This window comes from Lipotes vexillifer, unplaced genomic scaffold, assembly GCF_000442215.2.
Source record: "Lipotes vexillifer unplaced genomic scaffold, Lipotes_vexillifer_v1.1 scaffold1248, whole genome shotgun sequence".
NCBI lineage: Eukaryota > Metazoa > Chordata > Mammalia > Artiodactyla > Lipotidae > Lipotes > Lipotes vexillifer.
In genome coordinates, this window is record NW_006778262.1 from 195,003 (window position 1) to 207,057 (window position 12,055).

Genomic DNA, 12,055 nt, shown 5'->3' on the forward strand with positions numbered 1-12,055 from the left:
CCAAGGAAGCTAATTGCCATGTCATAGGCCAAATGGTTAATTAAAGAATAAAAAACAAAATTTAGATGCTAAAGAGACCTGGATTGGAATCCCATTTAAAATAACAACAACAACAATCTTTTATCGAATTGCACCAATTTAAGCCCTTGACTTACATTATTGTAACCTATCCGTGGAGTTTATGTTATAATCTCCATATTTTGGCGGTGAAACTAAGCTCCAAGAAGCAACTTAACCAAACTCCCAGAGCTGACAAATGAAGGTCCACCTCGAGTCATGGTTTTAACCATTTTATCTACAAATGGAAGTCTTCTGACCCTCGTTTCTGTGCTCTCTTTCCTTCATAACACGCTTGCTTCCACACGGCTGTCTTTTCTTCAACAAACATTGATCGAGCCCCACTTTGTGGCGCCCTATGCCAGGCCCTGAATGTTGAGTGAGGAACTACATAGACATTATTCCTTCTCTCAATCTAGTAGCTTCTCATAGTGTCTTCCAAAATCTTCTTTTCGAAAGGTCATGAACTATGGAGCCAGATAAGTCATACGGTCATGACCAGGAATGAATGGGTTCATGTAACATACTCAGCCATTAGAGAAAAACAAAAAAAAGTAACTTAAAGCAGATAGAAGACTCCCACCAACCCACTTACACATGCACAACCAGGTAAATGAGCCCCAAGTTAATTTTCTATCCATACCAATAGAATAGGATAGAAGCAGTGGTCCATTAAAATAATTTTTATTTGCCTATATTTAAAGGTAGGTTTCAGGAGAATTAAGAATTAATTAATTATTTAATTAAGAATTAAATAATTTGGGAAAGGAATATGGTGAAGAAATTGGAGAGGGAAAGTGGTGATATTACACTATTTCCAAAAGTGCTTTGAAAACTCTAAGTGCTAGAAGCTGCTTTTGCTATTAGGATGACAAATAACTAAGGAAAGAGAATTTAAGACCAGAAGTCAAGAAGAACAGCCTTGCACACCAGATATAAGGAGCTATCTCTGGACTCCTTACTCTTAAGGCAAGGAGTCCAGAGCAGCAAAACCACTGTGGAGGGAATTCCTTGGTGGTCCAGTGGTTAGGGCTTTGCACTTTCACTGCCGAGGGCATGGGTTCAATCCTGCAAGCCATGAAGCACAGCCAAAGGAAAAAAAAACCCCACAACAAACCACTGCAGATAACTCACCAGAAAGAGGGCCTCCACAGGGTGGGGGAGAGGAGCAGGGGAGGGACAGTGCTTGGAAGTGAGGGTCAGTCTGTATTACAAGGCAAGTGTACTCCCTGAGAAGGTGCTGGCAGACTGCTGGCCATTCATTTGTTTCAGGCAATAGTGACTGAGGGTTTACTCTGTGCTCTGACAGTGCCTGAAACAAACATCTTGCTATCCTAGGACTCACATTTCACTAAATAGAAACAACAAACAAATAAATATGTGATACAACATCAGGGAGAGATAACTGCTCTGAGAGACAACGAAGGTGAAGGTGACAGAGAGTGCTATTTTACAGGGGATGGTCAAGGAGGGCCACTCTCGAAGGTGCCATATGGGCAAAAATCTGGATAGAGTAAGGGAGTGAGTCGTGCAATAGCTAGAAAGAGCTGCATCAGGCAGAGAAAACAGCAAGTGAAAAGCCACAGATGTGCTTGGTGTGCTCGAGCAGGGCTCGGACCAATGAGGGGGCGCTCATCTACTGTGTAACGTTTAAAGGAATGGCCCCAACTCAGTCACGAAGATAAAGAATACCTTATTGCAATATTTGAAAGTCAACATCAATGCGAAACAAAATCCGCGATAAGCAAAAAAATCAACATTTTAAATAGACACAAGATCCGACTCTGCAACTGTACAACCCTCACTCGCCCCTCCCTTATCCTGGCTCCAAGTTCAAGGAAGATCAAGAAGACCTGTGTACCTGGAGCAAGGTGATAGGAAACATGGTCAGAGAGAGAGCAAGTGGGAGACCCATACACCACACGGAAAGGGTTCAGGCTTTATACTTGGCCAGGTAGACTGTTAGGTGATTGGAAAAACCACCCGGAGCTTCAGAAACATCTGGGCACCACGGTGAGTAGCCAAGAGCTGACTGCACTTCCCTCTCAGCTGTACAGATGGCTCAAAATAAGATCCAGTGCTTTCATATATATGGAATCTCAAAAAAAAATGGGGGCTTCCCTGGTGGTGCAGTGGTTGAGAGTCCGCCTGCCGATGCAGGGGACACGGGTTCGTGCCCCGGTCTGGGAGGATCCCACGTGCCGCAGAGCGGCTGGGCCCGTGAGCCGTGGCCGCTGGGCCTGCGCGTCCGGAGCCTGTGCTCTGCAACGGGAGAGGCCACAGCAGTGAGAAGCCTGCGTACCGCAAAAAAAAAAAACAAAAAAAAAGGCTCTGATGAACCTAGGGGCAGGACACGAATAGAGACACAGACATAGAGAATGGACTTGAGGACATGCGGAGGGGGAAGGGTAAGCTGGGGTGAAGTGAGAGAGTGACATGGACACATATACACTACCAAATGTAAAATAGATAGCTAGTGGGAAACAGCTGCATAGCACAGGGAGATCAGCTCGGTGCTTTGTGACCACCTAGAGCGGTGGGATAGGGAGGGTGGGAGGGAGACGCAAGAGGGAGGAGATATCAGGAGGTATGTGTATGTATAACTGATTCACTTTGTTATAAAGCAGAAACTAACACACCATTGTGAAGCAATTATACTCCAATAAAGATGTTGGGGGAAAAAAAAAAGATCCAGTGCTTTATTAGCAATTCTGGTGGGAAATTCTACCCTATAAATATTACAACCTAATTAGAAGGGCATCTCTTCAACTTCTCCTAGCATCTCGCAGACTTCTGCCTGTATGTGATGAGGCCCTTCTCAGAGATCCTTTAAGGGACTTTTTCCAGCTTTGGGAAGTGCTGATCTATGTGTCCTGCCAACACATAAGTCTTTAAGAGGTAGGTAAACCCATCAAGTTCCTTTTTTTCCCATTAGAACTATGCCATTCTGGAGAGAAAATGTCACTGGAGAGTTCTACCAGGTAATGAGTAAATTAGAGTCCAATTTCCTTCCCCCCAATTATTCTCTGGGAGGGGAAAAGAAAGTACCTGTGCGAGGGTAAGGAGGAAACAGAAGATATTTCTTGGCTGGCAGCTAAAGTCTAATTAGACTGACAAATCTTCAGTGCCTCCCCCAGTTATGAAGCTTGGCAGGAAATGAACGAAGCCCTGGAGCCACACATTACATAAGGTCTTTAATCAATATTAGTTGAGCCCTGATCCTAAAATAAACTTCCCCTAGAGGCTCTGTTGTCTGGTGGTAAAAGCGAGGGATGGAAAAGTGTGTGGACTCCTAGTCTCACTTCTATCAAGCTGGTGGCAGCAGGCAAAAGGTGGAGGGGCCCAGAGGGGATAATTTGGGGGATAAGTATAACATAACTTACCTCCTGTTATAGCATGGTATTTGGAGTAAAGTAGATTAATCTTGTATCCCAATCCAAGACAGTTTGATTATTCAAAGAACCTTGAGAAAATTCAGTGTTCTAGCCAGAATCTCAAAACACCATGGACAACAACATGCTGTACATGTGTGTGTCATGTATGTGTTGAACCATATGGAATTGCTGATATTTGACCATTCTGATCTACAAAAATGGCAATTTCTCATGTTTCACCCTAATAGAACACTTTGCATGTGATAATCACTCAGCTAAGCTAATTCCCACTCCATACAGCCCTTCTAATTGATGAGTTCAGGGCTGTGATTCAATCTAGGACCCTCAAAGGAAATCCTGGGTGATCATAGGTTTCTGTGGGTGTAGACAAAATTGTTCTTGTGCTTATCCAGCCATACAGGGAGGCTAAGCTCTGTGAGGATCTGTGAGTCCTGGGGGAGTCTCTTGGGTTGAAGTGGTTTTCCAAATGTCTAGCACTTAGTGCAGATTTGTGGGATAGGGCGTGGCCTAAGTTCTTTCCACATCTGGTTGTATTTATTACTCACAACAAACCTATGGTAAACATACTGTTGTGCCCATTTTACAGATAACGGAACTGAGGTTTAGAGGGTCTAATCAATATGCCCAGAGAGACACAGCTAAGTGACTGGAAGAACCTGGCGTCCAACCCAGAAATTCTGATTCTAAATTTCTCTCTCTTTCCTTCAGCATACTGGGACTGCATCCAGGACAGACAGTGTGAAGGATCAACTTTTTAATCACAAGTTTTGCTTTGTTTTGTTTTCCAATAATCAATATCAAGGCTGAAGTGTGCTTCTGACTGTCCCCAGCCTAAAACTGAAAGCAGACCAGAAGGAGGACTTTTCATACAGGCATTGTTACAAAACCTGAATAATTGTGGCTTCCTTCCATAATTTTTGAAAATGGTTCACATTTGCCCACCAAATTTGTGAGTTTGAGATAAGAATGAAATCTCACAAAGCTCTCAAGTCTGTCATTTCTACTGTTTATTAAGGTAGTTCCAATCCAGGCTGAGCACTGTGATTTTCTGGTAACATTCTGGTGCCAGGCAGCCCTGGCCAATGTCAAGGTGACTTTACCAATGCCCAGTTCAGAAAAAGTGGGTCATGATCAGTATTCTTCTAATAGCTTATAAATGATTCCAAATGGTGATTTGCTGAACACAGAACACACTGAGTTCTTTCTTTACTGATAACTTGGTCTGTAGCACTAAGGTAAGAGAATACACATTATTCTTGGAACTATTTTCCTCTTGGCCCTTTCCTCTCTCACAAGAACACTTTGGTCATGGTGGCTGAGAGTTATCCCTAAAAGACTCTTATTTCTCACTTTTGCCTTCCATCCTGAGTGAGGACTAAGGAATTTGAGTGTAGCCTGAGCTGAACTTTTCCACCTTAGAAGCTGACCTATCGGCATCATGTTAGTAACCCACCGACACTGGGGTCAGATGTAATGCAATGGATGTGCCTGTACAATCTCTGGGGCATCCCTGGTAGTAAGACCCACAGGGAACCTGATCCAGTTCTCCCCTCTTGGACTTCTCCTGTTTGGGGGCATTTTAGGCCAAGACTCTCAGAATCTGAATCTCTTGTATCTCACAAACCCCCTCTATGCACTCTCTGTTCTAGCTGGACTTGGCGATCTCTCTAGGAATCATCTCTGACTTTGTCAATTTAGCTTTGTACATTCAGCCAACCTGGGGTTTGCTCCTAGCACCATGTGTCCAAGTCCCAGTTCTATTCTCACCTCATTCATAAGATCCAGCCATGCCATCCCATACACCACTCCTCACCCCCCAACACACCATCACTTGTAAGTCACTATTTCATACTGATAGCTAATGTCAAGCCCTCTTGCCCACTTTACGCTGTAAGCTCCAAGATGGCGAGGAACCTGGATTCCTCTTTCTGTAACACCAAAAATACATGTGGATAGACCTATTTCATAACAGAACATACTCTCCAAGGCCCACAGCACTCCCGGTTGATTTAAGAATGGAAAAGAAAATTAAAGATGGGTAGTGAGAGGTCCATTCCGGAGATCTTACAGACGTTTTATTTGCCAGGACTAATTTCAGCCCCCAAATTCTACTCTGAGCCTCTTTCAAATCCCTATCCCCCAAAACCTCTGAACTACAGACACTGCAGTCAGTAGGAGCAGCCCCATTTTCTGAGTTATGTCCTTGCTTGAGAGGGCATTGGCTTGCATACCAGATGTTGAGGACAGAATGTAATAATAACAAGGTTAAAATATATTTAATTATATTCTTCATGATATACCTCTTGTAAGCATTTTACTTTTATTAACTCAGTTATCCTCAAAACAATCTTATAAGGACTAGTAGTACCTTTCCCTCCCTCCAATTTTACAATGTGGTAGATTTAGGTTGGTTGCAAATTCTTGCTACTCCTCCTATTGAGAAATGAGGTTTATACATCATTCCCTGAAAGTGAGACTTGGAAAACTCTCTCCAGGGGTCCTGAGCCTCTATGAAAGGAGTCCTAGAGACACGGAGAGAGACGTGGACCCAGCTGAGTCCAGTATTTCCAGTTTGCCCACCAAGGCACCAGGTGCATGCGTGAAGCCAGACCCTCCAGACCAGAGTAGCCACTGAATGACCTCAGTCAATTCCATGTGAGGCAGAAGAAATGCCTTGCTGAACCCTGCCCAAATTTCTGACCCATAAAACTTTGAGATCTAATGACATAGTTGTTGTTTGAAGCTACTAAGTTATGGCAGGTTGCTCCATAGCAATAGGTAACTACAACATACGTGACTCGCCCAGGGTCACTTAGTTAATACGAAGAGAAACTAGGTTTTAAACCCAGGCTGTCTGACTTCAAGTACATGCATTTTATCATTCTGCTATAGTTTTACCACTGGGAAAAAAAATTAAAATTGTCCAAAGCACACTGATCATCTTAGAGAGAAATCCTTCCACAAGCCATGCCACTTCTGATTGTTAAATGATGACAAGGTACATAATAAAGCCTATCTTGTTTTCTGATTTATTCAATAAATATTTACTGAGCACCTACTAAGTGCCAGACCTTTATTTGAGAATTATCACTTGTCCACCTGCTTTCTCAATGCACCCACCTGCTTTCTCAACCTTAACTTCCTTTTTTATTCAGGGGGGCATCTAGAGACATCCTTCTTTTTTTAAAAAACACTGTTTTACACTGGAGTATAGCTGAGTAACAGTGCTGTGATAGTTTCAGGTGCACAGCAAAGGGACTCAGCCATACATATGCATGTATCCATTCTCCCCCAAACTCCCCTCCTGCTTGGCACCCCAGCTGTGAGTAATTTAACATAGTCCATGCAATTCACAAGTATTTTGTAACAAACTAGAGTATCAGAAAGATCAAAGCGCCTATTACTTACAGGAGGCTAGAGCGTTAGAGGGCCATATCAATTGGAAAACTCTTTTGTTCACACTCACACACAGTTAAGAGCATCACTAAAAGCACTTTGCAGTTCTCCTTTGATCTAAAATCAACATTAACCAAGGTCTATCAGAAATGAACTGCTCAAATGATGTTTTCTTGCCTTACGCTTAAAGAAATAACCGATGAATTTTTAATAAACAGATATTTATACTTGTGAACGCACATGCTTATTTTGTTTCTTCCAGAAGAGTCTACTTTTAGGACAACTCTACTCTAGCAACATTATCAAAGCAAAGGAAGACAGAACAGAGTATCATTTGCGAATGGCTGTAAGATTTCACACATAGGTGAAAACGTGAATGATGGATCTAGTGAACATGAAATCCAGTCTTCCTCCCTTCTTTTTCTTTTTTCTGAAGATTTCCCAGAGATCAAATCTTTATGAGTCCATTTCATTCAAGGAAATTAGCTGTGGCTCACACAGGGCACATGAGAACTCCGGAGACTGACCCTATTCACCCAGAGTCTTCAGAGTCTGGAAACTGTCTTAAACCTTGCGTAGAATCCAAGAGTAGTTGGGTCCTCGGTCCTAACACAAGCTTCACATGATCTACAGAATGTATTTAAGACAGGGATAGACTTGGAGACAGGCAGGCTATTTAGCTTTTATGGAGCCCAGGGCAAAGTTCTTATGGCTAGTTGGCAGAACAAACAGTTCAAAACCCTTGGCATAGTTATTTCCTTTAGCTAATCTTTACAAAGAATATGGGGCTTTTTTATCTGTCATCCCCATCTAATCCAATTTTGCTAGTCTGTTGGCTTTCCTCCAAGACTACTTTATGTATTTATATACCTTTAAAAACAAAGAGCATCAACAGATTTATAACTCATTTCTATAGCCTTTTCTGTAGAAGCAAAAGGAAAGACATGTAGATGTAATCCAATTATTACTGGGCTAAAGGAAAAGAAACACACCAGAAAGGAGGCTGTTAGAGAGGGCATCCTCCAGCTGTCTACAGCTGCTGACCTCTAAAATGACAACAGGTTAAATGATGTTTAGAATCATACTCACTTATAAGACTTTTGTACCTTGTATCCTACTCTGGCTCCCTTAGTTTGTACAAATACTCACCCAATCTGCTCCTATTTATGTATGTGCTGCAGGAAGGAAAGCCCCAGACTGATAATTACCATGGCTTGGTCCCTGAATCCTCATGTAACATTAAATCCTTCTGAGGTCAGTAAAAATTTGGCCTTGAAAAGGACTACAGGACCGTCCATTCCTATGAAGAAAAAGCCATTTGCTCCTCTGCTTCCCACAGGGTTAGTGGAATGTATTCTGACAGAGACAGAACAAGTCTGCCAAGACCTGTGCGGATAGAACTATCCTTTCACCCACAATAAACAGATCTGCTCTTGAGCTATAGAAAGTCATAATAGAAATATATATTGTCTTTTATCTTCTTTTCAGTGAGTATAGTGAAGTGTCAGGAGTTATTGCTTTAATATCAGTAGAGAAAAAGCTATTTTTCTGGAGCACGTGTGAAGGTATACATGTAACAACACGTGCAACTATAAGACTGCTAAGTAACCAGCTTCTTAGTAGCTTTTCTAAAACACATTAAATTGGCCTGATAACATCATCAGTGCATCAGCTTCCAACTGTTCCCGTGGAGTCACATAAGGAATGGTCTGGATAGTTCTACTCAAAGAAAAGGGAAAAGGTAGACAACGCTTGTACCACTGCCTAACTCTCATAAACTTAATTCAGAAGAATGGGAACACATCGGGGGTTTAATTGATTATTGACTTTAGGTTTATAATGCCTTCTGAAGTCAATGGAAGGGTGATGTCAAAGACTCAACTGAACCCCTGGCTAATGTCTTAAAACTAAGAAACAGAAAGGACTGATCTACTGAATCTTCTGCAGATACTAAGTAGACTAGGGGCCATTTTCCCACAAGCAATCGGAATGTCTTATTTTTTGCCAGAGCATTTAAGGCTAAAAATTCGATTAACCTTCTCCCCTCTACTAACTAGATTTATGAGATGCCAAGGAAGTCAGCAAACCATTAGCTTTAGCTTGGGTATAATTACTTTTAAGTGACAAAACAAAAATGTTAACCACAAAACTAAGGACTTCCTACATAGCTAAACTCAAACCTTCACATTTTCTAATGTAATTAGGACCTTGGTCAATATAACATAAAGGAAACGAAGTGGGCCAAAAATAATAAGTGAATGATCAACACTTATCAGATACAAATACTACATTTTATAAGGATTAATTGAACCTCTAGCTTCATCTGCCCTTGAGTTAATGCTACCCACTGGCCTCAAAAATGAACAATTCACGTCCTAGCAAAGCCATCAGGAGGATGCGAATAGAATTGAACTAGGATACAGTCTTTCCTATGATAACAAATTTTCCTTTCCCCCTTTTCCCTTTTGGCTAGTGAAAAGAAAGGTAATAAAATGAGAGGTGGGAGTATTCCATAGTGAAACTTTGCTCATTTTGAATAAGAGCTTTACCATCCTTCCTACAGGCATCCTTCCTACAAACATCGTCATTCAGACACTTTAGCTACGTAGTAACACTGACCATGATAGCAATATCTCAAAGACCAAGATGCGGAGTCAATTAATTGTTGGAGAAAGGCTTACCTGAATGCTGGCTGTAGAGCGATTCTTGCGGGTTGTGGTAGTAGCCATTGTAGTGGTGGTTTCCATGACAGTGGTAGACATTTCTGGTGGCATGGCGGTTGTCTGCGTCGTTCCCAGGATTGATGGGACTTCTCCCACCAGTCGGACACTTCCATTGATTTTAATATTGGGGTTGTTCTCAGCCGCCATGTTCAGTACTTTTAAACCATCATAATAGAGCCCAGAAAGCTGGCCTTGGAAGAGGCGTCCTTTGTCCTTTCCACCGATAGCTATTTGCGCCTGGGTGTTGAAGATGGTTAACTGCCGGCCTAGTGGGTTGGGTGGAGGAAACATCATTATTCCTGTACATTTTCTCTGTTTGCCTTACCTGGTCTGAATGGACCAGACATCAAAACAGGCTTCCTTGAGCAATTGAAAGGAAGAAAATTGGGTAACAAAAATTCAATATAGACATTGGCAAATAACATTTCACTGTTTATCTCTTCCACTGTCTAGCTGAATATCCTAGAGAACCTGAATAAAAGAGTCTCTATATCTTTATCGTGAGGCAGGAGAAATCTTGTTCAGTGATGAGCAGTATTATAGTCTTCCTGGTTATGCAGTTGTGGATGACAGAAAAAAAAAACAGGTGATGAAAATAATAAATCATAAATACTTACTGTACTGATTTTTTAACCTAAAAAGTAACACAATGAAAACTAAAAAGAATTATATATGGCAAATAAAAACTCAGTGAGGTAACACAGAACACTGAATTAAAAAACTAGGTCTGATAATTAAATTAAATTAACTGAAATTAACTTAGATTCTAGTTAAGAGACTTGGATTTATTGTATACTTATAAAAATAAACATTTTGGTCACCAAACACCTCATTTCCTAGAAATCTTCCTAATGCATAATATTCTACCCATACTTGCTATTCAATAAACATCATGACAGATTATTTCCCATCTTTATTAATTTGGAGGAGGGGAGAGATTACAGTCACACAACTAAATCTCCCTCTGAGATATGGAAAATAAGTAGGCATTGATCATGTCAGTGAGAAAAGGGGGAAGAAAAAAAATGTCATTCAGAATCAATGAATTTTAAGTGGAGGAATAGGTGTTAATGAAAAAAGCTACACATAAAACACCTTAAAGTGATATAGAGGTATGCTAATGAATTGAAGCAAAGAGTAGCCCACCTTATTTGAAGTTCCCATTTGGGGAACCATTTATGCTTCTGTGGACAGAAAACTATCAGAATGAAATGATGGTAGAACAGAGGTTAGAAATAGTGTAACTCAACTTATCTTCCCCCCCAACTATTCCTACTTTAAAAAGCCTCTCTTAAGTTTGAGATGTTTCCCAGAAAAATCTAAATAGCTTTTAAAGCTTAGAGCCTTCTATTCTATTATTTCTCCAGATTATTTTCTTCTGTTTTTCCATATGGAGAAAGGTGGGAAAAATTTTTAATGGAATTAAATATATCCTTTCTGAATTTTTCTCCATTTTAGTCAGTGATCAAACAATGCTTCATTTATTCTTAATCTAATTGCCTGAATATTTTTAGCTATTAATGCCTGGAAACAATGTTCTGATACATTTGCCTTTTTAATAAAAGGGAGTATATATTTTTAAAGACTGAAGTTTTTGTATAATCTCAAATATGAATGGAGGCATGCTGTGATATTTGGGCGCTTAACCTCTACCACTATTACATGGCCTTTAAGCCTACACAGTGATTAGCGATCCTTGAATTTCTGGTGTATAATGTGGAATCCCTACTCAATGTAGAAAAACGGATGAAACAGAAGGGACAGAGAAGGGAAAATGCATCTGCTCAGAGGGAGTTCTTTGTACAAGACCCAGCTCCACTCATTGGGCAATGCTTAAGGGCATATTAGTCAAGAATGATTTATAACCAATACCCCTTTGGAAGCTTCAAACACTACACTACACTATGATGAGTTGGACAGATAATTTTGTTATAGTGAAAATAATCTCTATAAAAACATCTGGAGCATGGAAATGGAATCTGCTGGCTTTAATGATAACAGAATTGCCCAGATCCTAAGGGTCCAATCAAATAGATCTAATAGATTTCCATTATTTTCCCACCAATTCCTTCAGTGCCCTGTGCACATGCATCATTGCCTATCATTTGGCCTCTCATTTCTCACATAAGATGCAGCAAAAAGTTCAATGCCCAATAATACTGGGTAATGGCCTGGAGCTCTTACCTCTTTACTGTTTATTTTTTGACAACAGCTTTATTCTGGGAGCCCTAAGCTTACTATAAAAAGAAATGCCAGGCTTCCCTGGTGGCGCAGTGGTTGAGGGTCCGCCTGCCGATGCAGGGGACGCCGGTTCGTGCCCCAGTCCGGGAGGATCCCACATGCCGCGGAGCGGCTGCGCCCGTGGGCCATGGCCGCTGGGCCTGCGCGTCCGGAGCCTGGGCTCCGCAACGGGAGGGGCGACGGCAGTGAGAGGCCCACGTACCGCAAAAAAAAAAAAAAAAAAAAAAAAAAAAAAAAAAAAAA

At 41.2% G+C, this 12,055-nt stretch overlaps 1 protein-coding gene across 2 annotated transcripts in view; it reads right to left on the minus strand.

Moving 5' to 3' along the window:
* LOC103083838 (neurexin-3-beta) overlaps positions 1 to 12,055 on the minus strand; it is a 385,778-nt gene that overhangs the window by 149,969 nt on the left and 223,754 nt on the right. For both annotated transcript variants that reach the window (XM_007451554.1, XM_007451555.1), the window contains one exon: positions 9,530 to 9,837. In XM_007451554.1, the coding sequence (XP_007451616.1) occupies positions 9,530 to 9,718 (189 nt within the window). In that variant the 5' untranslated portion in view covers positions 9,719 to 9,837. The remainder of the gene's footprint in view (positions 1 to 9,529; positions 9,838 to 12,055) is intronic.